This window comes from Haemorhous mexicanus, chromosome 7 (assembly GCF_027477595.1).
Source record: "Haemorhous mexicanus isolate bHaeMex1 chromosome 7, bHaeMex1.pri, whole genome shotgun sequence".
In the NCBI taxonomy this organism is placed as follows: domain Eukaryota; kingdom Metazoa; phylum Chordata; class Aves; order Passeriformes; family Fringillidae; genus Haemorhous; species Haemorhous mexicanus.
The window spans coordinates 20,150,849-20,177,222 of record NC_082347.1 but is presented as its reverse complement, the minus strand read 5'-3'; the positions used below and the strand labels follow the sequence as shown (position 1 = coordinate 20,177,222).

Genomic DNA, 26,374 nt, shown 5'->3' with positions numbered 1-26,374 from the left:
GAAAGAAAAGACAGGATAGTGAACAATTCTAACTGACTGAATCCTTGCCTTTCTTCTTTATTAGTATTTTTTTTTTTTAAGTAGAGAATTTTCTACTCTTGTTAGCACATTTCTCTGGCTTCAGGCTGCACTGTCCCTGACACATAATATGACCACTTAGATGTGAAAATATTTAGTAAAAGGACTTTTACAGAACTGCAAAAACAGAGGGGCATATTGCCCAAAGCTAAGAGTTGATAAAAGCTAGCAATAACTAAATACATTACAATTTCTGAACAGGCATGCTGTACCTATTTTTCATTACATCACTATTATTTACTTGAGACACCTGTGCACAAGGAAGCAATTATGTCCACAGTATCTCACTCTTTCTGGGCCAACCAGTAAGATTAACCCTACTTTTACTTGATTGAGAAGTGCCCTTCTGAACAATACATTCAGAGACATTGACTTGGATAATAAAGGGAGTAGATAAACAGCTCTAAGTAACATTTGGAACCTTCATGGTAAATTATTCCTATTTATAATGTGAATATGCTAAAAATTTTTTAGATAAAGATTTTAATTAGAGAAAGTACAGCGTTTAGGAGTCCGGAGTCCATGCTTAGGTGTTCTGAATTTGTCACATCTACAAACTATTGTAAATAGTTTTCAAGAAAAGCAATGTCTGAGGTTATTGAAAACTCCTAGGGCATTAGAATAAAATTTTATCTGTGTAGACTTATTTATCTGTGGATGGAACATATGGAAAATATAGCAGGGAAAACTACAAAATATAGATACATAAATATAAAATACAAATAAAATAATAAATCATAAAGATCACTACAAATTTTTCTTAAATGCAAAAAAGTTTCATTATGAATTCAGGTGAAGGTCAGACTTGGCTCCTTTAGAGAAACCCATCTGCTCATATATAGTGTTACTCGGGGTGTACAACAGATCTTTCTCAGCACTATGGAACTTTATTCCATGGTGAGCTCAGAAAGCCCATGCTCAGATTTTAAAAAGACTACGTCCTTGCAATATCTAGCAGAGTTTAAGGTCCCTCTGAATGAAGTGTAGCTCACACAGAGCAAGACTGGTCTGGAAACGTAGCCAATATGAGGAGGATGAAAAGGAGCATGACTGAGGGGTTTGCTTCAGAACTGTGCTATGGCTGCAAACAAAAGCCCCGATGTAGACATAAACAAAGGCCACCATCTGTAGTTTCTGGCATGCACTGAAGTTTTGATTATTAAGAAAATCCATATGAAAAAGAGAGGATAATCTCTCCTCACACAAATAGAGTTCATGAGATGTGTACAATGGCTTTCATGGAGTTCTATCAGTGTCCCCCAGCACTCATACTCAGAGCATTGCTCATAGCTACAGGAAATTAAAAGCTCAAAACTCAGTTGATGCTGTCTGACAAGAATGGTGAGCACAGGGACTGACACACTGAATTTGAGTCTGGATTTTAGGCAGAAGGGACAATATTTTTTTGAAAGCATGATTCTTTAAACCTGACATGAGACTGTTTCCTTATAAAATTGTGGACTCATGGAAGTCCTAGATATCTCAGTTATATGTCCAACTAAGAAAATAACCTAGCTTAGGTTCCAAAATTCTCTTGGCACCTAAGAAAAAAGCCTCTTCTCCTGCCTACTTTAGGAAAAGATTCTACACCTTCCCTCCCTTTCACAGCAAGTCTCCTAGAAGGGAATGAAAAAGATTTGTTTGCTTACTGCGCTCATGAGAGAGTCCAGCACGCTGACAGCAAATGCGGTTCCACAAGCAAAAGGCTGCGTGAGATACAGTTCTGTGTCGGGATCATCATCGTCATCTTGGTCCAAGAACTGAACATTTGAATCATTTACTGAAAATAACAATCATTATATTAGGAGTAGAAAGGAAAGGTGTTTCTGGGTCACCAGCATGTGACCTTACACATCACACAGCCAAAGAAAAAGAAACGGCATATGTCTGGAAACACAGACTTGTGTCTTTAACGTCACTGAAAATGAAATCAAGATGGATGTGAAAATGTGCATTTAAAAATCTGTTGCTCCTTATCTTGCTCGTAAGAGGTGACAATCTTGTTCTTGACAGGTTCCTATCCCTTTCCTGTAAAGCAGCTTCGTGGCCCCAGTTGCCTGCGCTCAAAATGAGATTTATGATAAACTTGTATATTGAGACAATCTTGTATATTGGCAGGGTACAGTGGCTGAGGCTGTATGCATGTACAGTTAAACGCTTTCACAAGATACAAAGTTAGAACCTCGTTGTAAAATAGAGGCTGTCAATAAAATTCTGATATAGCCCACAGGCATCTCTTAGATGTGGCGCTGTGATTCTTACTGGAGTGGTGTTAATGCACTTAGGGCTCAAAAGAGGATAAACTGTCCCTTTAACATGCATCTATCTGAATGAATGAGCAGTTATTCTCTTGCAGCACTGCCTTTTGTTTAGATATTTGTCTCTATAACTTCACTTTCTCAGCCACGAATTCTACATTAGCCAGTGTGAAAAAAGAATCTAAATCAGGCTGTTTTAGAGAAAAGCCCAAATAAAGTAGTATTCGTCATTTTGACTTTCCCTGGCATTTCATTGTCACAGTTAAGCCCTCTGCCTCCAACTCATTCCAACTAAAAATAGTTGTTTCCTTGAGATCAGTGTATCAAGTGGATCATATTTCATGAAATATTTCATTTCCATATTAGTCTCCCTCAGGCATGAAAGCACAGACTGCTTAGCTATGCCATTGAAATACCCTTCAACTTACTAAATGACAAATTAATTTCAGTTCCCATGCAAGAAAGGGAAATGAAAAACTTTTTGAGCATTTGAAACTGCACACACTGATGATATCCCTATTCCCCATGTGAACACATCTCCTGAGCCAACCCAGCAAACTTTGAAAATAACATGAGAACTGCTGTTAACTTGATCAGATTTCAGCTCTGGACTTCTAAAGCCAGAAATGATTCTGCCTACTGTTCTGATCTTCCTTCTCATACAGTTTCAATCCTTCCCATACAGTTTTCTTGTACACCACTCCTTTATCAAACTCTCTATACTACTGTGCTTGCTATGTTTAACTTACAAAACATGAATTACTGCAGATAAAACCTCATGATAGCTGTCTAAATGAGATGAGGAGAGAATTTAAAATTATTGCCTTTGCACTCCCTGATGTAATTGCTAAAACATAACACCTTAGTACTGTAATAAGAGAAATGTTCTGCCCTGGGAATCAGAAGACTTTCATCCAAGAAAACACCAGGATCCACAACACTTCTTTTTTTAGTACAATACCTATCAATTTAATCTCCAGATTCTTAAGCAACAAAGTATTTGAAAGCCTGCCATTTCAAAATGTACTTTTTGAACAGCTAGTAGCTCAGTTTAATTTGCTAGTTGAGAGTAGGCACCATTGACAGCAGCACTCCTTTTCCACTTCTATCTGGCAGACTAACACCTGACTTACACACCGTGCTAGCCATGCGTGGGGTCAGTTCCTGAGCTACTGCAAACCTATCATGAACTCTGCAGGTGTGTTCTTATCCTCAGTGTCTTTATCCTCCTGATGCCAGTTAGCACCCTGGGATTTGTGGGCCAGGAGAGCTGGGTGCAAACGGGCGGTGCTGTGCCATAGGAAAAGCTCATCAAACGCTGCTCCAAAGGCTGGTGAGAGCACTCTGTGTTGAGAGGGAACCACGCAGGAGCTTGGCTGCTCCTCTACAGCTTCAAAACCTGAGCTTCTGAGAAAAAGCCTTACTCTACAAAATAAACAAAAAAATAGCTTGAGGGAAAGTATGACGCTTGGGGTTTTCTCTGGTATCTTTTACTTCTTCTTGGACTTCCTGTGAAAAGCTGCTAAGGCATGTCCACCAAATTGACAACGGGCTGAAGTAACAAAAAGAAAGAGAAAGAAGAGAGAAAAGGGGAGAAAAATTGGTGTAGGAGAGTGAGGGCCAGGGAGGTGGGGACTTAGGCCAAAAAGAATGAATTGGTGAGGAGGTGCTATGAAAACAGCCGGCAGGTCAGACGAGTGTGATCAAAGGTTTACTGATGCTGCGTGAAAAAAAAAATCATTAAGAAGACCAGAACAAGACAGTCAATTTCAACCAGAACCACAAATAAAACACATTCAAAGCAGTGCCATGAGGGTAGCCCCTCTGATACAGCCAGATAAATAAAGGAAAAGCTGATGACAGTAAGAACAACAGAAAATAACACAGTGATGTGAAGGAAAAAGGCACTTCTTACCCAGTTCAGTTATCATTAGAATGTGGGTTCCACTGTTTTTTTCCTGACTGATTGAAACCAAAGGCAGAAGTTTGCCAGGCTTAGCTATTAAGTAAAGTATTTAGGGGGAAAAAAAAGTACAGAAAGAGAATAAAGTAAGGGAAAAAGACAGGTAAGGCTCTAAAAAATAAAACTGAAAAAAAAAACAGGACAAAGGACCACAAATCAAGTTTGTATTTGCCATGAAAAAAACAGAACAGCTTCTGCACTTCACATCACACCGCTTGACAACATAAATACCCACAGCTAGAGTGGAAATCAGAGTCTAGTTACCTACCATCATCATATTCTCAGGAGTGAAAAATCTCATACTATTATACAGAGTTTGGTTACACATGATTAAACAGTTTTGGACCATGAAGAAATAAACAAATGGCCTCTTACAATTGATTAAATGCACAGGAAATATCTGCTTATACTTACTCTGGCCTTTTTCCTTTTCTAACCTTAGCCCAAAGACCCCTGCTTGTTTGTTACACTATGCAAAAAGCGTCTTGTCTGATAGAATATTTATTTAGGAAAATGGAGAAAACCCAAAGGAGGGAAACATATTTCAGTTATTCAAATAAATTGAATCAACTGTTACTAAACTTTCTTTAGAGAGAGTAATTTAAAACGCTTATCAAAAGAGAAAATGCAACAGTGTAAGATCCAGTATGGGCAATTTTTCTGTATCTACATAACAAAGAAAGAGGAAAAAAGACATGGGAATGTATATGGAAGGATAAATTTTAGCTTTTCTTACCTAGCTCTGTAATTATAGGGATGTTGGCTCCTGTTGTAATGGAGGGTTGACGTAAAAGGCCATGGACTGGACTGTTGTCTGGAGATGTCCTATCCATCCCAGGAGGTGTAAAGCCTAAAAGGAAGGGGAAAAAAAAAAAAAAAAAAGAAGAGAGAAAAATAGAAAAACTTTTCAGAGGACAAACTACACAAAAAAAAACCAAAACCAAACCAAAAGATCATTCCAAAGCAAACACCTTTGCTCAAACAGCAATTAAGATTTTAAAGAGTACTACCTGTAAATGGTAATACAACCATGAGGAATAAACTGCTTAGCCAGTTTTAGGTTTGAGCAGAAATCCACATTTAAAATTATCTAACTGTTTTCCAAGAGCACTTCCACCCACACATCATAGGGTTTTTGTAATTTTCATGTGTACCATTTATAATATGTATTTCTATGAGGTTTACAATTGCAGGAATACTGGGATGGAAGGGTCCAGTCTACAAGACAAAAAGATAGCATGAAAGGAAAGAGACACAGGTTTTCAAATGGTATGTGAGAGGATTGCTTGAAAAGAACTGGAAAGAGTGACAATTTGAAGGAAACAAAGGTGGGAGAAAAAACATGTTGGAAGGCAGTCACAGAAAAAAAAAATCTGGAGACCAGCAACATTCACCTTTAAAAAAGACTGTTTTCAGCCAGATTGTCTACCATTTGAAATAGAGCTCTTGACATTGAGTGGTTTTATCTTTTTTTTTTTTTTTTTCCCTTCAAACAAAAAATACCCAAGCAAAACCTTTTGGAGTTTGATTGTAAGTACTGAAAAATGGGTAGTTATACAAAAGTCCATGCAATAGCAGGACTGGAAATTCACCACTGAGACTAATGCATGCCATCCCCCTTTTCCAGTAAAGCTACAGAAAACATGGGAATGCTCATTTAATGTCGTTGCAGAAGTGATGGTAAAGCTAGAAAGTGACTTCATGGTTTCATAGACCAATAGACCAATATCAAGGCAGCATTTTTAAACAAATATTTGTCTGCTAGGAATAAAATTTAGCCAAGTTTATTTTAAACCACACTTAAAAAAAAAAAAAAAAAAAAGAGACATTCCATTTATTTCTTTGCCATATTATTCCCAAGTTCTTTGACTTCACAATTGACATCCAGGTGACACACCTTTGGTCCTTTGTCACTAGTGCTGAATTCTCCATACACTTATTCTCAACTAATCACAGACAAATTAATTCCTGGCTTAAGTTCACTATCTTGCAGTGTGGAAATTGTTTTACTCTGTTAAATTCATTGATACATTCACCTGGTACTGAATTCAGAGGAAGATGACATGATACCTTACCTTCAATTTGGGGACCAAGTTACAAACCAGGAAATCTCTAAACTAAATTGTAGTTGTTAACATATCATACTGGTTTTATATTGTTTTAAGGACTTACAGTTCTCTTCCAGTGATAATTACATCACTCTTAAACTGCCCCTAAACTACAAGGACCACTAGATCTGGGCTTCCTGATGTAATGGGATTTAATTTTCTCCTTCCATTCATCTATCTCTATGTTTTTCCGTAACACATAGAGAATATACAGGTAAGAAAACTAGAATCACTGGGAAGAGACTTTCCTAGCTCTGCAGAAGGTACTGGTATGGATTTCATTCTGACCATCACAAGAAAACTAGATGAATCATGGTGATTGTACAGACAGGATAGCTTAAGAAGAGAGTGAAAAGTCTGTGAAGAAATTCCTCAGGAGAAAAGAAGTGGATATGATATCTTCAAGGGGCTTGCAAGACAAAAACATTGTCATAGAGAAACCTAAGTCACTAGAGCAATTCTATATAGTAATACCAGTGGATAGAAAATCTTTATAAAGCAGATTTCTTAGAGGCAATCAGAAATGTTAACAGTCAGCCATGTAACACCCCCTGTGGCACTGAACTCAAGAAGACCAGCTTGGTGACAGTGAGCTGTGGTCCCAGCCAGTTTCAGTTTGCAGATGGTTCCTTGCAACTGGCACTATGACTGAGAGCTGTTTTGGCTCTTTGAAAGTTTATCTCTTCACGGCTGAGCCTGAGATTCCTCAGGCTCACCAGCTGGGTCTGACAGAGGTCTTTCAGTCACCCCCTTGTAAGTTACAGGTAACACTGACACTCTCACAACAGCAGAAAAATTATAAGTGGGACTCCAAGGGGAGGAAATGCTATCTGAGACAGGTGGGTATTAGTGTGCCACCTCCCTCTGCAGCAGGATCCAGTGTCTTGTATTCTATTATGGAATGCATTCTTTAAGGAGATGCAAGATACAGCCTTTGTCCCATTAGAAAAAGCTCAGGTAGCTGCAGATTTCTTGAGTAATTAAGATGGCAGGCCCAGTTGTGTCCCCTGGTAAATTACAAGTTAAAATGGCAACATGATGACTTTTCATGCTCACTTATCTAAAAGTAAACAAAACTAATATTGTTCCCCTGCACTCCAGGGATTGTACTGCTCAGAGTATCCCTGGAGGCTCTGCTTCGCCTTTTTTTCCTGAAGCCTTTTTCCCACATCTCAGGGCACACTTCCTAAACCACCTTCTAGTGAATCAGGCCCTTCAGGTGGTAGGAGCACAGCAGTATTTCCCTGCCAGTAAAAAGCAAATTGAAGCAAGCTAGTGTAACTCAGCTAAATGTGCAAGTTCTTCTTGCCTCCCCCTCACTGCAACGTGCACGTACACAGAGACATGCACACTCTCCATCCAAGGCCATTTGTAGCCACCTCTCTAACCCTTAGAATATTTGTCTTCCTGGCATGGTGTCAGAAGATTGAAGTAAATGTGGCATTTTTGTTAGACACAGACTGTCAGAAGCTCTGTAATTGCACAGTGCACACATAGTGCATTCAGTCTGAAATGCAGGAAGCATGTTAAAGGGATTGTGTTTTCTCCTTGAATGAAAAATAGACTCATGCCTTAATATTTTTTATCCTACTGTCTTGAAAGACGTGAGAAGTTTCTGATAATTTAATTTCCTTGTTTGCACTTAGTTCAGACACTTTCAGAAATTTACTTTTAAGAAATATAAAAATTGTGGAGTATTTTCAGGAAAAGGAAATATTTGGGGATTTTGTGTGCTTATGTTTGGAGTCACAAGCTATCAAACATCTTCAAGACATATTCCTGCTCCCAAGTCACAAACTAATTTCCATACACAGGCTGTCTATTTTTTTCCTCCAGAAGAGAAAACAAAACAAAAAAAAAAGTGCAGGAAACTAACCTGCTTTATCAGAACTTTCATTTAAAGGCATGAAAAACTACAAGTGACAGCTGTGCAGATTCAGTGAATGTGACATTTTTGAATTTCTTCAACTTGACAAGTAAACACCTTAAATCGGTAATGCTATATGCATAATACATGACCTGTATTTTGACATCCATCATCAAATGCTGACTTGAGAAAATACAGGTTTGTACGTCAAGGAATAGCACCCATAAGGCAGGGAGAAATTCAGGTCACAGGGTATTAGGAAAACTCTATTTCATTACGGAGGCTGAAACAAGCTAAGGCATCAGATTTAAGATCCATTTTCAGCTGTGAAAAGATTCAATTCCTCAGCACAGAGCATTCATTTAGAAATGACATGCTTTCCTCACAGCCTCTTTTCATTTTCCTTTTCATATTCCATTTTCTCCTTCAGTCCCCAAACCTTGTTCCATTAATGCTCATAAAAATCGTAAAACAGGGCTGATAGTTGTGATCTTACAAACACAGTATCTCCTTCTTCTACAAACAACTGGGGGAGCTCTGGCTACAACTGCTTAACAGGAGCAACCTCTACAGTAAAACTCACATGCCTGTGCAAGTCTGAGCACAGTGCCTGTGGAAGGAAATGCAGTGACAGAGGGGAGACTTCTGGAGAAGGGAATTCTCTTTGCCAACAGTTAGGAGCTAAAGCAAAACCAGATCCAGCAGTCACTGCATCTGGTACTAAACTGCTGTACTGGGTGAGTGGTTTACTTTATATCACTTGAATTTTTCTTTTTTTGTGGCTTGTTTTTGTTTTGCTCACTTACTAAACTGGCTTTACCTCAGGCTATGAGCTTTTTTCTCACTGTGGAACTGAGTTGTCAGTCACAGTCAACCCACCAGCATTGGCTATAGTGATAATCACTACAACATAGAGTTATAGAATTGCTTAGGTTTGAAGTGTCCTTTAAAATCATCAAGTCCAACCCAGCACTACCAAGTCCACCACTAAACCATGTCACTACGTGTCACATCTAAATGACTCCTAAATACCTCCAGGGATGGTGACTCCAACACTTCCCTGGGCAGCCAGGGCATGTTGTTCCAATGCTTGACAACCCTTTTAGTGAAGAAATTTTCACTAATATTCAATCTAAACCTCCCCTGGATATCTTGAGGCCATTTCCTTTTATCCTTTCACTTGTAACCAGGGAGAAGAGACCAGCTCCCAGCTCACTTAAACCTCCTTCCAGGTAGCTGGAGAGAGCAAGGAGGTCTCCCTTATCAAACTGAGGAAGCTTCAGTAGGAGGCAGACCACTCCTATCTGCCTCTGAAACAAGATACTGCCAAGCAGTGGATACAGAATACCACAGCTCTGAGAGGAACACAGGTTTTGGGCTCCTGACATGCTCCAAATCAGTAAGGCCTGGCAGCCAGCAGTCACTGCTTCTCCCTGACAGGCAGGGCCTCCCATGTCCCTCCTCAGGTACCTGCTCTGAAGGAGTTTGAGCCTCCTGCAGTTCTCTGCAGAAAGCTGATGGTTCAACCTTGTGATTTTGAGCAAAGAGCATTTCCCAGCTCCCTCTAAGATACTACTGCTCACAGAAGTAGGCAAAACCCAATCAATTACATAGAAGCAAAAATCTAAGTCTTAAAGATGTTCTCACCTTTGTGGAAAGAGAACACAGAGCAAATTTCCTCGGTAATAGCAGGCAAGCTCTTTTTAGCAGGAGATGCAAGTGCTCCCTTGCTCTGAGCTCAGCATGGCCAGGTGCCTATAAAACCTCACTCACTGTCCCTCACAAAATACCACCAACAAAGGGATGAGGACCACTGACCTCGTGAGCTCTGTGCCTCCTGAGCCAGGCTGACCCATGCTCCTCCCAGGGAGGCACTAGCTGTGTCTGAGCAGTAACATGCAGGCATTCTGAGATCCACAGTGGCACTGCGATGAAGTTCAAAATTAAAGAATGCTGAATGGCTAAACATGCCCTTTTTTTGCACTGAAAGAACCACCAATTTTGCTCTGCTTATGTGTGAGCAACTGGCTCGACAGCCAAATGATCTGCTGATTGTGCTGGCCATAAACCACTTATTTTTGTTTCTTTGCAGGTCACTTAACTGAGTAATGTCCCACAAAATGCAGGAAAGTTTGATCTTCATAGCAGTAAATATATTCTTAGAGTTTGCTGAAGGGACCAATAAAGGTTCACTGGGGTTTCAATGTAGAGGGAAATTTGTCTAGTGGATGTGCACTGCTTCTGTTCCACTGACTCCACCAAGACCCAGATGGGCATATTCACAAAAATGGATTTTTATGCTACATTTATAAGATATCCTCTGTTCTTAAGGACTATAATGGGTCCTTTATGATTCTCTTCCCCTTTTTCTCAGCCCCTTTTTTTCTTTTCCTCCCTTCCTTTTCAAAGATATACATTTTACTAAGCTGGAACTCTGTGCAGGAAGAAGGCACTATCCCAAAATGAAAATCCACTTGACAGACCTAAAGGTTGTGGCTTTGTTATTAAAGCACCTTGTAAATTGATAGCACCCTTTAAATAATGCTATTTTAGGGAAAGATGTCATGGTATTCACTGGGTGATATATGCACTAAAGTCCTCAAATATAATTTAAAAAGCATATGTACATCCAGCTACCTCTGGTTCACCTAAAGAATATGAGACAACAATAATATTTTGAGCATATATGAATAACACATAAGTGGTGAACTGCCAAACATGCCCTCGACAGGTTATCATGCAGAAATATGGGACAAGTATTTTCATTAAGCAGAGGCAGCCAAAAAGAAATAATTTTCAGAAAGGACCTCACAGTTGTATCCCTTTGCTACTGTTTTCTGACAATGTCATTAATATTCCTGTGAATTCAATTGAATGATAGACTATACCTGTTATTCTCCAAAGTACAGCCCTTGGGTATACCTGGAAAGTTCAGCAGCAGTCATGCAGCTAAAGAGCTGCTGACATTCATGGGAATATGTTACAGCCATTCAATTTAGAAACAATTCTGGCTTCAGTGTCCCACGAGGTCTGAGACAGAGAGTTGTAGTTTGGCCTGAGAACCTGGAAATCCTAAATTCTGGCTTCAGTTCTGAGTTTCACTGTGATTTGTGCTGAATATCCAGTAATCTCTTGGAGATTATCACTAAAGGTCTGGGAAAGGAGAGGAATGTGGGAGGCCAGATGTGACTACGTAAGCTCCCAGCTCTCTGAGAGAGAGAGCATCTTCAGAGATGCTCCAGGCCCAAACATAGGCCAAGGTAAATCTACAGAAAGTGGAGGCTGAAGAAGGACATCTTTCTCTACTTTAGCCTCCCTCCAATGCTTTGGGATGCTTTGTACTGGAGCTTTGAACTCTGAGAGACAATGTCACACCGAACCAGCTGCCACTTTCTGCCAAGAAAGTGCTCTTCTCTTGTGTCACTTCAGACACTTTCTGCTGAATTACAGAAACCTACAGTAAAAATATCCAAATCAAAGCTGTAATGGAAGCACAGGGCAGTGAGCTCAATGCTACTTTCCGCTCCCCAAAGTGTGAGATCCATTCCTGGATGAGTTAGTGGCCCCATGTGCTGAAAGTGTAAATGATTTATAGGCCTGCTGGTTTTTAGGCTGCTCTAACAAGGTAGGATTAAGCTGTAAAAACAAAGATCAAGAGAAGGATTGGGGTTTCATCATCTTGAGGTCTAGCATTGAATCACACCACATTGATTCCATTTCAATTGTGAACAGCATAATATATTAGAAAAAGCGTAATATTTTAAGCCTAGGGCAGAATCACGTGTAACTTAGAGGGGTCTGTTAACAGGTACTTATATAAACCTCTTCCCAGTTTAAGTGCCATTTTGAGCTTCACCCTCATACACACCCCAAAAAACAACATCCACCTGAAACTGCCTAGTTTTTTTTGTTGTTGGCTTTGTAGGAATCTTTTTCCCTTCACAAAATCTTATGTGGTAATTACCCAAACCCTAACTCTGCCAAGGTTCACCACAAGCTTACACCCAAAACTACCAAAACAAATGGGCTTTCTTTACTAATACTTTGCAGAGCACAGCCTTAATCTCCACTTCTTCCTATTTTTCTCACTTTAAGTAAGATAATATGTAGTTACTAGCCATAGCACTTCCCTCAAGTCTGCCTGAATGGAAACTCTATTTCTCTGTGCAGTAAACAAAATTAAATTTCCCTTTTTTAGCTACTTTTTACAAACTTTATTTTTTAATTGTTCCTACTCTTCATTTACTATTTAATAGTTTTGTACACTAGATGCTTCTAGGGCACAGAGTTAGTAGCATCTAACTGTAGCACAGGTTTGCAGCTAAAAAGATTTAGTATATAACAATGCCAAACTCCTTTCAGTTTAATCATTAATCAACTCTGCATATTTAGACCTGAGGCAAAAATAAATATGCTGAATAAAAATGATCAAATAAATTAAGCTACATTACCTATTTTAGAGAGACAGGTATTCAATAACTAGAAACAATATGGAAAACTCACCACTAAAAATGATATATTGGCATGTTAGATGAGGCTCTACATTATGCCATTATATCAAAAAAAGTAACTTTTTCCTTAGTGTAAAAGGAAGAGCAAAGACAGATATCACAGCAAGTAATCAATTTAAACATTAAAAAAGAAAAAGTAACAGTGTTGTCCAACATCTGATTGGCAACTACTGAAACATAAATTAAACAAATTTCCCATCGCTGCTTATGGGAAAATTATGCAGATTAGAATTTGATTAGGTTTATATCATGAGACTCAATTTGGACTTTTAATCTATTAAGCTCCAATAAATGAGGCATCTGAATAGCTCCCCTGAGCAGCAACAGTAATAATGACAGCAGTCATTTTTTGGAATATGTATTCTGAAAATTTCTTTAGCAGACGAATCCACATCTTTAAGTACAATTACTTTGTAACTTCTACAAAAAATTCAGGTGTTTGCAGTGAGGAAATGGATACATACAAAATGCTTAAACAGACATTTTATGATAATCAACATCTGTCACTCTGTTCTAGCAATATTGATTTTCCATCAACTTGGACTTACTTACGGTCGACTTCATGGTCTGTGTGGGCTAAATAGTGCCAGCAGACTTGCAAATTACTCAAGCTGGAACTGAGCTGGAAACCTATGGTAAAACATCATTAATTTCTCTACAGGCTGTGTCAAAACTAAAATCCCACATTCAAGGCTGTCTTGGGGATCAAAGATTGAACTGTGAAGGCTGTAGCCCCAGTTTATCAAAGAAATCTGAACTGAATTCCCAGAGCTCAGCTTTGAGACAGGTTGGATTCAGATCAAGACCACCTCTAATTTATCTGGCAGGTATGCTTCATAGGCCCTTCTGCATATTTCCTGCAGTCTAATCTATTTGCAAGTGTACAAAAGCTCCTCTTCTATATTACTCTGTATTGTAAAATGCAACTTCTCAAAGCCTGTTGACTAGAGTGCACATTGTGCACATGTCCTGTCCTGCCAGATTTCACCAAATCCCAGAGAAGCTTTTAGTGGATAGGTTGTCTTATGCAAATAGTCAAGTGCCAGTAGGCAGGTGATTTTAAAAAAAATATTTTAAAAATGTCAGGGCTTTATTAAATGCTCATAGTGAAGTAACATGGATCCTGTGTTCATGTGTAGATAAATTTTTTTTAAAAGACATTTTAACATGGAATTTAATTCTGGCACTCAAGGTTTCAGCATGCCACTACAAATGTTTTCTGCAAGCCAAAACTTTTTACCAGTACTCCAAATTGAACATCATAAATAGGGAAAAAAACCCCAACCATGCTCTTTGTCATTCAAATACTGCCTTTTGGAGCACACAACTTCAGAGTAGCATGCCTGTTAAAGCCATCTGTAGATATCATGTGTGAAAATGAGTATCAGGTTGATTTCAACTATACCAGTCTATATAATGCTAACTCAACCAACTTTCCCTTGGAAAGCACAAGAAATCACAGAACCTTTGCTTTCTATTCCTTTTTTTTTTCACCATTAAATAAACCTAAATACAAATTGCACAGTTGTGGAATCAGGAGGAATCTGAAGTAGCTCTCTAGTTGAATATTCTTGAATGCTGTACCAGCAACAACATATTAGCTACTGAGAATACCTAAGGATGTGTCAGTAAAACTGCCTGAAGATCAGCAGTGATACCACCGGTGCCACGGGGTTCACCCCATCTGTAAAGTGTGGAAACCCCTGCTTCAGTCAGAATCCAGAGTTCAGAGAACAACTTATGCCTCTGATGGCCATATCCAAACCATACAGTCAGCAGTGTAAATAAAGAAGCTATTTGCTCAAATATATCAAGAAAAAAGGAAATGTATTCAGAAAACCAGTGATGTAAAGTCTTAAGAGAAAATTCCATTGCTAAGCCTGCAGTGTTTTGGCTCACTGTCTTTCTCCTCTTACAAACATTAATCTTAAAAAGAAAATGAATTCCTTATCATGACAGAATGACTCATTATTTTATCAGAGTTTTTTCTAAAATCTATAAGAGTTTTCCTTACTTCTGACAGTTCAGTCTTTTATATTTAAAGAAGTATCTGCAGAAGTGTCTCTACACCAGCTCCTTATTTATTTAATTTATATGGGACCCAAAACCCATTACACTAGCAAACAAGTTGGTAAAGACAGTGGTAACAGTAAAATGTAATGTGGTATTTTTTAAGTAGTGAAAATTAAATGGCAATCATAAAATGTATACTACAGTATCCAGTCATAGTACAGACATCCTGAAAACTTCTAGCAGTCTTTTTGCAATTTTATTTGTTTTGGTTTGTTTTATTGTGTTTTGTTTTTGTTTATTTTTGTTTTCAGCACTGACCACTTCTTATCATCCATGCATCTAAATACTACTTTAATCTCTACAAACACTTAACACATTAATTTTCCTATCCATTATAGCTTAGTAGAGAGTTAAATGGGTTATTAAAAAAAACTTTTTTTCTTCCTTGTTTTAATTTCATTAGTACCAATATCAGCGGAAATAGCTGTCCTTTCAACAAGGCATTTTGAATATTTCTGAGAGCCTTTAGTCTATTTATTATTATTTGATAGGATTCTGAGAATAAATATTCAAGTTGCAATGTGGGTTTTTGTCACTAGTGAGGTAGTTTAAGAAGTGGTGATTTTGGGCCAATCTAAAATATAAATCTGCAGATAAATTGTAAAGGCCGACTGACATGTGACATGGTGAACAAGTTCCCATAAAAAAAAATCTAGACACAGTTCAAATTTTTAGAAGCACTCTGTCTATATAATTCAGTCTACATCTTCCACTGAAAATGGAAGATAGGTCCAGACAGATGAGTTTACATTGCCACTAAAGAACCAGATATTTAATTAGAAGTTAGAATAGTAACAATTTGTAAATTATTGAGGATTTACAACAGATATACACAGTTTCTAAAACACACCACTGTATATGTTGAAGTGGCCAAGCACCTGTTCTGAATCTGATTTTCTTTACAGCATAAACTATTTCTGAGCAAGTTCACACTTGTGGCTAATGGCTTAAGAATGCAACTATAGAGTTGTTAGTCCTATTAATCTATTTAACAAATAAGAAACATTTTCTCAGGCCCCACACTACATTGCCTGATTTCAGTCTCTTGTTCTTTTCTTTTCGAGAAACTGTTTCAAAAATGTCTGCCTGTCTTTGCCCTCACTAAGAGATGCATTACTAAATGACAGAACAAGCAGACTGGCAGGAACTTTGAAACAGGAAACCCTACATGGGCACCCATCATACTGAAAGCCTGTCTATGCATTTAAGAAAAAACTCTGTCAAACTTACAGAAAATATATATGCGTTAACACTGTAGGGATACCTTCCTTCTCACTACTAGCCAGTAATCATGCTCTTAAATTAGTATTTAGAGTATTTAACAATTAAATTTGAATAGAAAATTGAAGTAAGCAAGCAAACTTCAACATGAAAGGTGGAATCTCCATTATACTTCCACAGGATCTGCTTCAAAGTTCTAAGGAAAGTTTGCAAAAGATCACATATTGCTATGACATTACAGACATTTTGTAAGATCTTATTCTTGTCTCTAAATAATCCACTACAAAAATTCCCATTACCCATAAACTCATCTGGGTGTGTTGAACAGAAATAAATTACAAGAACTCGTTCAGAACTTTCTTCAACAAAAATTCCTACCATACTATTTACAAAATTAATAATTTACTTTTCCAGCTCTGGTTTGTTCAGATGTTGAAACTCTGCAAAAATAATGTATTATTAGGAGCACTGCAATATTGATTTTCCAACAAAGGCTGTGCCTCAAGTCAGCCTGAATACCCCATCCTGCACATGCTGAAAGAACTAGCAGGTTCTTGATAACCAGAAGCAAGCAATCTTTTAGAAAATTCTTATTAGGGAAAGTCTGGGCTGTCTCATATTTAATCACATCAAACTTAAATCAAGAGATCTTTCTTGAAAACAGAATGCCAAGAATTTTATAAATTTTATCTAATGCTGTCAAAGTTCTGTAAATCACTAGCAGGTGATAGATTCTGCTTTTCTGCCTTGGAGATCACAGACTAGGATTTAACTGGAAAGAACAAAAATCTAGCTTTCTCCTGTATTGCTATTAGACTGGTAAGTCTGCTAGATACTGATGCTTTGTATCTTCTTCCACAGTAAAGCAAAACCAGTGACATTGATCTCTAGAAAAACCCCATCACCTTTATGAATATAAATAACCATTTATTAAGCAAACAATACGTAGTGAAGCAAAGAAAGACACCAGAATTACGCTCATGAGGCTGCCTGCTGTGGTACATTACTTTCAAACTATCTTATATTCCTGCAATATATTATCTATATGTTCCATTTTCTTGAAGTTATCTTCATAATCAAGATGCTATCACAAGTATCGTGGGCACTGGAACTATTTTTAATTTTCATTTAAAGAGCAATTAAAGAAAGACAATGGATACACAAGATAATAAAGTAAGTGATTAGCAGCATGCAAATGACATAGGCTTAATGATAATACCCTATTCTATTCTCCAAAGGGCCTGTTGAGAGAAACCCTTCCTACATGTGGTTGTGCAGCTAATGTGCCTCAGCCTACAATTACAACATTGCTGACACCATTAACCACTGAAACAACATCACTTCACGAAATCCTTGTTGTCTCATTAAAATGCAAAGGGTCAGGTAATTTACCAGCATTGTGTGCCTACTTTTGTTGTGGGTAATTAGCAAGCATTACCCAGCATGGACTCCTACTGGGAAATAGTTAAACTGTGAAATATTAAAAAGAATTTTTTATATTTGATGGGATTTTGAAAGATTTAGTATTATAACAAAAACGTACAATGTATTCAAAGCCATGAAACACAGACCTTTTACACATTTAATGTCGTAAGATTTTTGTGGTCGGTTATTTTTGAAAATTAACTTCAAATTTTCAAATTTTTCCTCAGTATAATTGGATCTAGTAACACATCATCTTATGCAATTAAGAACTTTTAGAAAATACACGGAGGGAGATGCAAAACACCTTACAGTTTCTTAAAGACTTACATATGCTTTCTTAAAAATAGTTTTTTTAAAAGTTAAAACACAGAGGTGGGTGCAGTACATTCTAATACTCATGTGCCCTTTCATCTTGCTAATTGCAGCCTCATATCACCATTTAAGGGAACCTTGATAATGCTCACTATCAGCTCACATCTTGTCAGGGAGCACAATGGTCTCTTATTCTTTAAATGGAAGTTTTGGAACATAAAACACATTCCAATAAAAGTGAACAGAAAATTATGAATTCATTAAACTACTTTGGTATCTTGTGCTATATATAATATTTATATTCCAACTACTGTAAAATATGCTTTAATATCTTTAGGCAACTCTAAGGACTTAAATATTTATAAAATGGCTAAAGATAAAGTATAGCTCTCTTATTCCTACATACAGATGATGTAAGGCATGCAATCAAAGACAATAACACTTTCAACCCATTTGTCATCTTAAAGGAGCCTTTCAACTTGAGCTCCCTTGTGTGCAATCTACATAAGAGTTGTTGCCTACATAGGCAACTCCAGAGGAGTTTGCTCCTTAAAAACTACCAAGAGTGCTATACTTCACATAAAACAGGGTTTTCTGAAAATGGAGACAAAACTATAAATTTGCAGGGAAAACAGCTCCGAGTGGGGCTTCAAAATACTGCTGTATTTATCTCTGGGACATCTGGGAACAGGAAGCATTTTGATTTAATATTTCATAACATAGAGGCAATTGCTTCCTTGCCTGGTGTATAATTAATGCTCATAAAAAGAGTGCGTTTTTTTTTATTCCTCAGCATCAGAAATGCACAAAATAGTACACCTTCATAATAGGGGGTTTGCTTTCGAGATGTTGAAGAGCAAATAATAATAAATTTGAGATACCATAAATTTATAACAGTTTTGGGATGCTTAAATATAGTTTAAGTGTGAGATCACATATTTGATGAACTGTATTATCTACCTCCTTCCTCCTGTTTTATTTTTCTCTAGCTGAAGCAGAAGATATCTTAAAGCAGAAGAGGAAGAAGCAATTGTGAAAACATAAAGGTATTTGGGCTAGGACCTTACAGTATTTCTCAAAACCAGGGAAATTATATCAAAGGAATGTGTCTCTCCAGCCATTCACCCAACACATTTTTAGTGTTTTATAAGCAATAGAATTGAAACCCCTCTTTTCTTCCTAGTTTTTCTCTCTTTCCATGAAAACTTTGAGAGAGGCAGGAAACTACTGTGTGTAATTCCAGCAGGCAGCACTGGTGTCCAGCTGCAAGGAAAGGTACCAAAAATTGTGAAGGACACTGCATGGGATCCTTCCTGCCAAGGGTTTCACGTGAAGGCTGGAAGCCTAGCAAGGCCCTAACAGAGCTGGTTTCTACAGCACAGGAAAAAAGTTAAAAGTGAAAAGCCTCTCTCCCACCCAGACTCTTTAGTTTATTTAAGTCCAAATCTTGCAAAGACCTGCACATAATCTTACTTTACACAGGTGGACAGTTTCATTGAAGTCAGAGAGATTTATTAACCTGTGTAACATTGAGCACATAAGTTTTGGAACAAGCAAGGCATCAGATTATAAACTTGCCAGGGCAAAGGCCATATTTTATTCTTGTATATATCAGGACTATGACAACAAGCTCTTAATTCCATCTAAAGTTCCAGTGTGCTACCATAAAATAAATAGCAGCTATCAACTGATCCATCTAGTTCAGCAGGATAAAAAATTATGTGCATGTTGCAAAAAGTTATTTATCACAGGGACCTGATCTTCAAAAATTGGACTATTTTTTGTGAGTAAATAGTGATATGGGACATGTCTGGCCCTTATCTCATTTTTCAGTTATTAACTTCATTACTTAGGATGGTAAGCCTTTGTTTTGAAAAGGGCTAATGAAACCAAACTACAACCAACTAAAATGCAGTTAGCTAAAAAATAATTATACAACCAAGTAGAAAATTTTGTAATTTGGCCAATTACTATTATTGCAACAACAGATGCTAACAAAAGGAACACTTGTATAAATGTACAGTATGAAAACATCCTTAATCGGGTGTTAACTCCTACACTAAACCATCAATCCTGCAAACCAATAACCCTGATGTTAATGCAAAAAAACATTCTGGAAAATGTGACTGGAAGGATTGATACTGTCTTGGAGAGTATCTTTCAAAACATCTGTATGAATTAGGTAATTATGAGCTAGCTTTAAGTATAGCAAGCATTCTGCAGTCTAAAAGACAATATACAAAGACACACAGGAATCTAAGGGTCGAAAAGAATAAAGCTAATGTCATAGCTCACTTTGACACTTTGAAAACTACCCCCAATCTTTCACTTTCTGCCAGCACTATTCACTTATTTATTTTTAATATTACATCTACATTTAACATTCTACATTTACTCATAAGCTTTCTAAAGAGGTAAAGTAGCTCCTTAAATTCTGCAATTATTTAGTGCAGCTAAATAGAGTTTGATTTTCTGCATTAAAAAAGTAAGGCTCTTTATTCCTACATTTTCATTAAATATAACAAATTAAACATAGGAAACAGTGCTGGAGTTGCCACAGAATATTGAATTCCATAAAACCCTAAAAATTAACTTCATCTATGATTATCCAAGCCTATATTCTGAAATATTAACGTTAAGCCTTATGACTATAAAGTAAAAGATATAAGATTCAACATTCACTAAACTCCCTGTCCTTCAGGAATACAACTATTGCTTTGAATTTATGAAGAGTTTTCTCTAACAGCGCTGAAATATAGTTATCTCCAAAAATGACAAAAACCTTTGCTAACAAAGTACTTCAGACAGTATTTATCCTTTCCCCTTATTTAAGAATTTTTTCTCATTTTCAGTCCCAATAATATGGTTGTTCTGTCTTTTGCTAACATTTCAGAAATAAAGCAATCAAGATTTATTGATTGGTAGAGGTGGAAAAGAATATATAATCTGCATTCACAATGGAAAGAAGAACTCAAATTAATTTTATTAATGAATTTCTTGTAGCAAATTGTGAGACTAAGTTCATAAAACTTTGCAATGATACAAGAATTAATTATCAGATTGTGAAATAAATCTAATGAAACTCTGTGACTCTTTTTGTCCTTTCAATCAAAGTTTAAGACAGCTCCAACAAAAGATGACAATGAAGTCATAAGTGATTTTTAAAGGAACTGGATCAAATGAAATTGAACTTGTACAGGGCTATTTTATCTTGTGCAATCTGTTACACTTGAAAGTCAGTGTGTAAAATTCTGAGTATGTTTACTTGATTTTATAGGATTTTCCCCAGAGTAATCCTGCCATGATGTATGAAATGTATTACGCAGAAGTTCATCCAATCTTCATGTTTTTCACTTTATTCTTTCTTGTTGGAGGATCTATTATGAGAACTGTAAATGAAGGCCCTAAAAAGATCTCTCATGTGTTGAAATAGTGTTCCTAGGGAAAATTCTCATAAGTTGAAGTCATTCAGAAAACAGCTGCAATTGTTACTTTGCTGAAATACGCCTACACTGCTGTACTGTGATCTGTCTTAGAATGTCTGTGGACAAAATGTTACTATACAGCCTCCCCTTTCTGTACTTTAGACCTGCTTGGAGCTATAAGATCACTTTTCTTTATTGTTTAGTAAGTGTTTTTTAATGAAATGTACTGCTCTTATTCTATAGGACTCAAAATAAGCTCTAAATCACTATCCAATAAAAGAAAATTATTGAGTTGGATATCTAAAGTTACTACCCAGAGGCTACTCCGGTACAGTATTTATAAATCTCTAAACAGTTAGGTATAATTGTCTTCCTGGGTTTTGGGAAGGAAGCCAAATAGCAGCTTTAGTTACAACTGAAGATAAATATTTTGTGTTGGGCCATGTTCATCTGGTGGATAAAATAGCAAGTAAAATCCCCACAAAGTAGGACTCTAAGAAAAAAACAAGAAGCATGAAAAACTAATTGGGAATATTCAATAGATGATCTTTGAAGAAAGGATGGAAATGTCAACAAAATGAAGGAAAGGAAAATTACTGGAGGTCTCCCAACTTAACAGCCAAGGCAGAACCCATCACACCTTCAGTCCTCCTGGGTGCTTTGGGAAAATGTTAAGACTGAGGAGCACATCTTATGACTATGGATCTAATATTCTCTAGTCTGCTCTCCAAAATGCTTCTTGATGAAATAATTTTAATTTCTGTTTGAGGGAAAAGAATGAGAAAAAGAAAGGACAATAAAAACCAATCTCCAGTACCTGGGGGTGACCTTTTTCTCCAACACAAACACACACCTCTTTACAGATCTTTCTAGGAAGACAATCAGTCAAGATCTGTAAGAGGTAATTAAGAAAATCACAGGGCTTCCTTGTCAAAAAAAGGTTGAGTTTATAAATAATTTTGTGAAGAGGTGGGCCAAGTTCTTGCTTTACAGCATTTTGTACTTCAAAATCTGAGATATCTTAATGAAGCAATAGTTTGCTGCAGCTTCAGTGGGATACACTTTGGTCTTTCTGTCCTTGGAATCTAGGTTCTAGGTCTCCCAAAGGCAATGAACTGCCCAGATGATTTCCAAAACTCATTTTCAGGACATTAGAGTCTGCAGCCCTAACCTCTAGCAAGCCTACAGAGCTACTCAGTCAGCTTTGAAACGATCAATGCAGACAGCCCTGAGAACACTTTCAACGTGAGAACTTCCAACAGCACAGGTTTAATTTGAAAGATCTTCTTGTTCCTTTTGAGTACATGTACACATTTTATGTAAAGGAGACCAGAAAATCCTTTCAAAACTGTTAGTAAGCTTTTCTTCCTAAGGAAGACAGGTTGTTTGCACACACAGTTCTGTGTAGCCATGCATTTGGTCGTATGTTGCCCGCCAGCTGATGATGAACATAGATTTGACAACTTAGATTGTTTACTGCCATGCCCTCTGGATATGCTAGGTCATTTGTAGCTCTGGTCCAGATTATTATTTTTTTCCTGAGTCTTGGAACTTTGAGCTGGATTTTTCTTCTGTGGAAGGTCGAGGCAGAGCACTGTGCTTGGATGAGATGCAATTCTGGCAGGATCTGTTACGACCCAAGATGGGCAAGCCGGAGGACAAAAATGCTGCTGCACTACTTATAGAAAGTCCAGATAATTGATAATTACTGTTAATCAGTTTGAAAACCTGGGGATATTATAACACCATAAGGAAGCACTATCAAATCTTAGTTTCTGTATGAGAATGGCTGTGTGTGTTCTAAGTTCATCTTCCACTAGAAATGAGAAAATCCTTTGTTGATGCAAACCAGATTAATTCAGAGCTGATTTTTCAGCAATTAGCTTAATCCATTGGGAATTGCTAGCCTTATTGTTATAGAAATTTCCCTTTCAGCAAAGTATGCTGTCATGTGTCCACCCACCTGTTCCTTCTACAAGATCCTTCCTCTTGTATTGCACCTGGGTTCCATTTCAAAGCTACGTCCTTGGCTGGAAAGGGCATGTATGGATGGATACAGAGATACATTTTTATATGCCTAGGACTGAGAGTGTCTTTGGTGTTAAAGCAGGTGATGAGGATGAAGCTCTAGGAAAAATGTGTGGATTCTCTCCCTGCTACCAACTTAAAGCAAAAGAGTTATAGATATAGCCCTGAACTTCAACACCTGCCAACCATTATGGCTTATCTGATGGTTAAATAGATTTGCATCCTGGTTTTATGGCATCCTTCTTGTACTGGTGTCATCTTTTGCCTAAAGCTGAAATGAAACAATCACAGATACAAACTGGAAAGATCCTTGTATATTCAATAACTTATCAATTAAATGACTGTATTTTTTTTCAGAAATGTAAACATGAATTATATATCAGGTTTTCACATGAGATTCCACTGCTTACTGACTACATAACAATGCATATATAATACTATTTATTTACCCAGAATAGCAAGGGTAAGGTCATACTGCTAAATCCCTCACCAAAAATCTTGCAGCTCAGCCCATACATTTCTTAGACTGCTCACATATTTTGTTTTACTACTTCTCTTTTCACCACCCTGTCACAGGTAAACTGATCTTCTGCCACACCTCCATATTTTCTAAAGTCAGTGCTTCTGATGATCAGGAACAGAAGTAACATAAAAGAATAACACAGAAGATCCAAGCATGATGTTGATGAGAATGTCTTAATTCAAAATCATGCATTAAGATCGAGGAAAACCAGACTGGCAATACTGCAAGTTTGTACCACCCAATGTGTTAAGTATGTCAAGCAATACACAAATGTAAAATGACAACCTGCTCTATAAATAAAGGTACTTAATTGCCAGTAAGAATCTGTGAGTTTGTTCTAATATGCTGCTTGTTGACCAGCAAAAGTTGAATCACCTACTTTATGTAATTGCCATGATAGTTGTGTCCACCGTATGTTACAGCTGCATTTCAGAGACAAAACTGTCACATTGCATATAATTTCCAGCAAAGTTTGTGCTATCTACTGATTCTAACTGCTTCTGACAGCCTAATCATTTTATTCAAGGTCTTTCATGAAAATTTACAGTACTGAAAGGAACAGAACCAATTCAGGAGTTGTGGATTTCATAAACAGAGAATTTACTGTGAAGATAATTGTTTTCTGAAGCAACTGGGCTTGCAAGAACCCCTCCTTATTCAGTGCTGCCAATTAAAAAAAGCTGCTGGTTACCTGCCTTATGTTATGCCCTGTTTCCCCAGAACAGCTATGGAAAGAGGCACCTTTTATTTTTTAGCATGCAGGCTGGTATTTACCTGAAGAAATGTCAAAAATTTCTAAAAATGGGCTCACTTATTGTTCCTCTGCTTCTCTTCATCAGCAACATTTAAAAGGGCTAAAGGGATTTGGACTATGGCCAGGATACACTTCCTGACCTACAGGGGCTATTGCTGTAGCAGCAACGTGGGTATTAGAGAGTCACAGAACAATTCAGTCTGGAAAGGACATTGGAGGGTCTCTGGTCTTATTTCCTGCTCTAAGCAGGGTCAACTATGAGGTCAGATCAGCTTCTTCAAGCTTTATGCAGTCAGGTCTCGAATACCTCCAAGGATGGAGAGTAAAAAATGACAGGTGTTCATGTGGTGCACAAGACTAGATTGACAGGTTTCTCTATCCTCACTGAGGGATGCTGTGACCCTGTCTACTCCCAGAGGAAAAATAAAACAGTCAAGTGCTGGAAATGTCTCTACCTTCTAAGCAAAGATAGAAAATTCTCTCAGACTGTTTGTGCTCAAGAAGAGATTCTTGATTATTTTAATTATGTGTGTGATAGGAGACTGAGAGAGATTCAGCAAAGAATAGCCATTAGCCTGGTAGTGGAAGTATAGATTTAGTTTGGAGATACAGAATTTCAGGTCCCAGGGCTAAACCAGCAAAACAAGGAACCTCTGTGCCTGTCTTCCACTTCTGCAATGAGTTTCCTAATCATGACTATCAGAGTGTGAGCAAGTTGCCCTCACAAATTTGTGAGGAAAGAACTCTAAAATATTTGGGGTTGTGTTATTTCCAGACCACAGATTTGAAACTTTCAACACTCATGGGACTGAAAACAGTCGGTTTCTTCCTTTTCTTCTCTAAATCTACTTCTTATCCAGAAAACTGTCCAATTTGACTTTGAAAAGTTCAAACTTTTAGCTTCCTGGTACAATTTAATTCCAGTATTGAATTCCACTATTTTATTGCTGATTCTAAGAAAGAATTTTCTGTGTTCAAGTTCCTGTATTCAAGAAGTTACACTGCAACCTCTGATTTTTGGCATATAATTCCTATTTCCTGATTAGAGTGTAAAGAAGAAAAATCTGAACTTAATCTTAGTTCTCACAGTCCTTGAGGGAAAACTACCTCCAGATCATGCTCACAGGGAAACTGCAGACCAAAGCACAATCCCTTCCACCTACATTTACAGCAGAACTAGATCCAGAGGGAATATTTACTGCTGCACTTAATAGGTTTATCAAAGGTAGGACTTCAGCTGCATGAGCTGCAAGACCCTTCAGGGATGGGAAGATGATTGTTTTTACACTGATGGTCTTTGCCAGGGTGCTTATGACTGCTTTGCAGCTGCTTTGCACAGGCACAGATGGTGTAAAATAGCCTTTGGCAACCTATGAATCAGTCCCCTACTCTCAGGAAAGATTGAAAGATTTTGTTCAATGTTCTTAAATGGGATGAGTACATGTCACACCATGGGAAGAAATCAGCTTTGAGTTAATTCTCCATGGCTTCTTGAGCAAGAAGGCACCAAAGCTGCAAAGTAAAATAAAAGTTCTTGTTCTTTTTATTTTACTTTTTGGCTTGTGTTACTAGCACTTGCATTTTCTCTGTAGTTTCAATGTGTTTTACATAAAAAGAAATTTTGTTAGACAGAATTCAGGTATCCCAAAGAATAACTGCAAGTTATCACTGGTTATATAACAGCAACTCACCCTGAAAAGGAAGCCACAGTGAGAAAACGACGTTTTTATACATTATCTAGGAAAATTTTAAAATGAGAAAAAATGCCAGTTTCATGTTCATTCATTTTCCTCTGAAGGATGTGCTCTGTGATGTAGCAGAGAAACTA

General features: G+C 37.5%; 1 protein-coding gene across 16 annotated transcripts in view; it reads right to left on the bottom strand.

Moving 5' to 3' along the window:
• The window catches only part of KCNMA1 (potassium calcium-activated channel subfamily M alpha 1), a 420,823-nt gene that overhangs the window by 17,823 nt on the left and 376,626 nt on the right, over positions 1-26,374 (bottom strand). For all 16 annotated transcript variants that reach the window (XM_059851299.1, XM_059851302.1, XM_059851301.1 and 13 more), the window contains 2 exons: positions 5,036-5,149; positions 1,728-1,858 (listed from right to left, as the gene is read on the bottom strand). In XM_059851299.1, the coding sequence (XP_059707282.1) occupies positions 1,728-1,858; positions 5,036-5,149 (245 nt within the window). The remainder of the gene's footprint in view (positions 1-1,727; positions 1,859-5,035; positions 5,150-26,374) is intronic.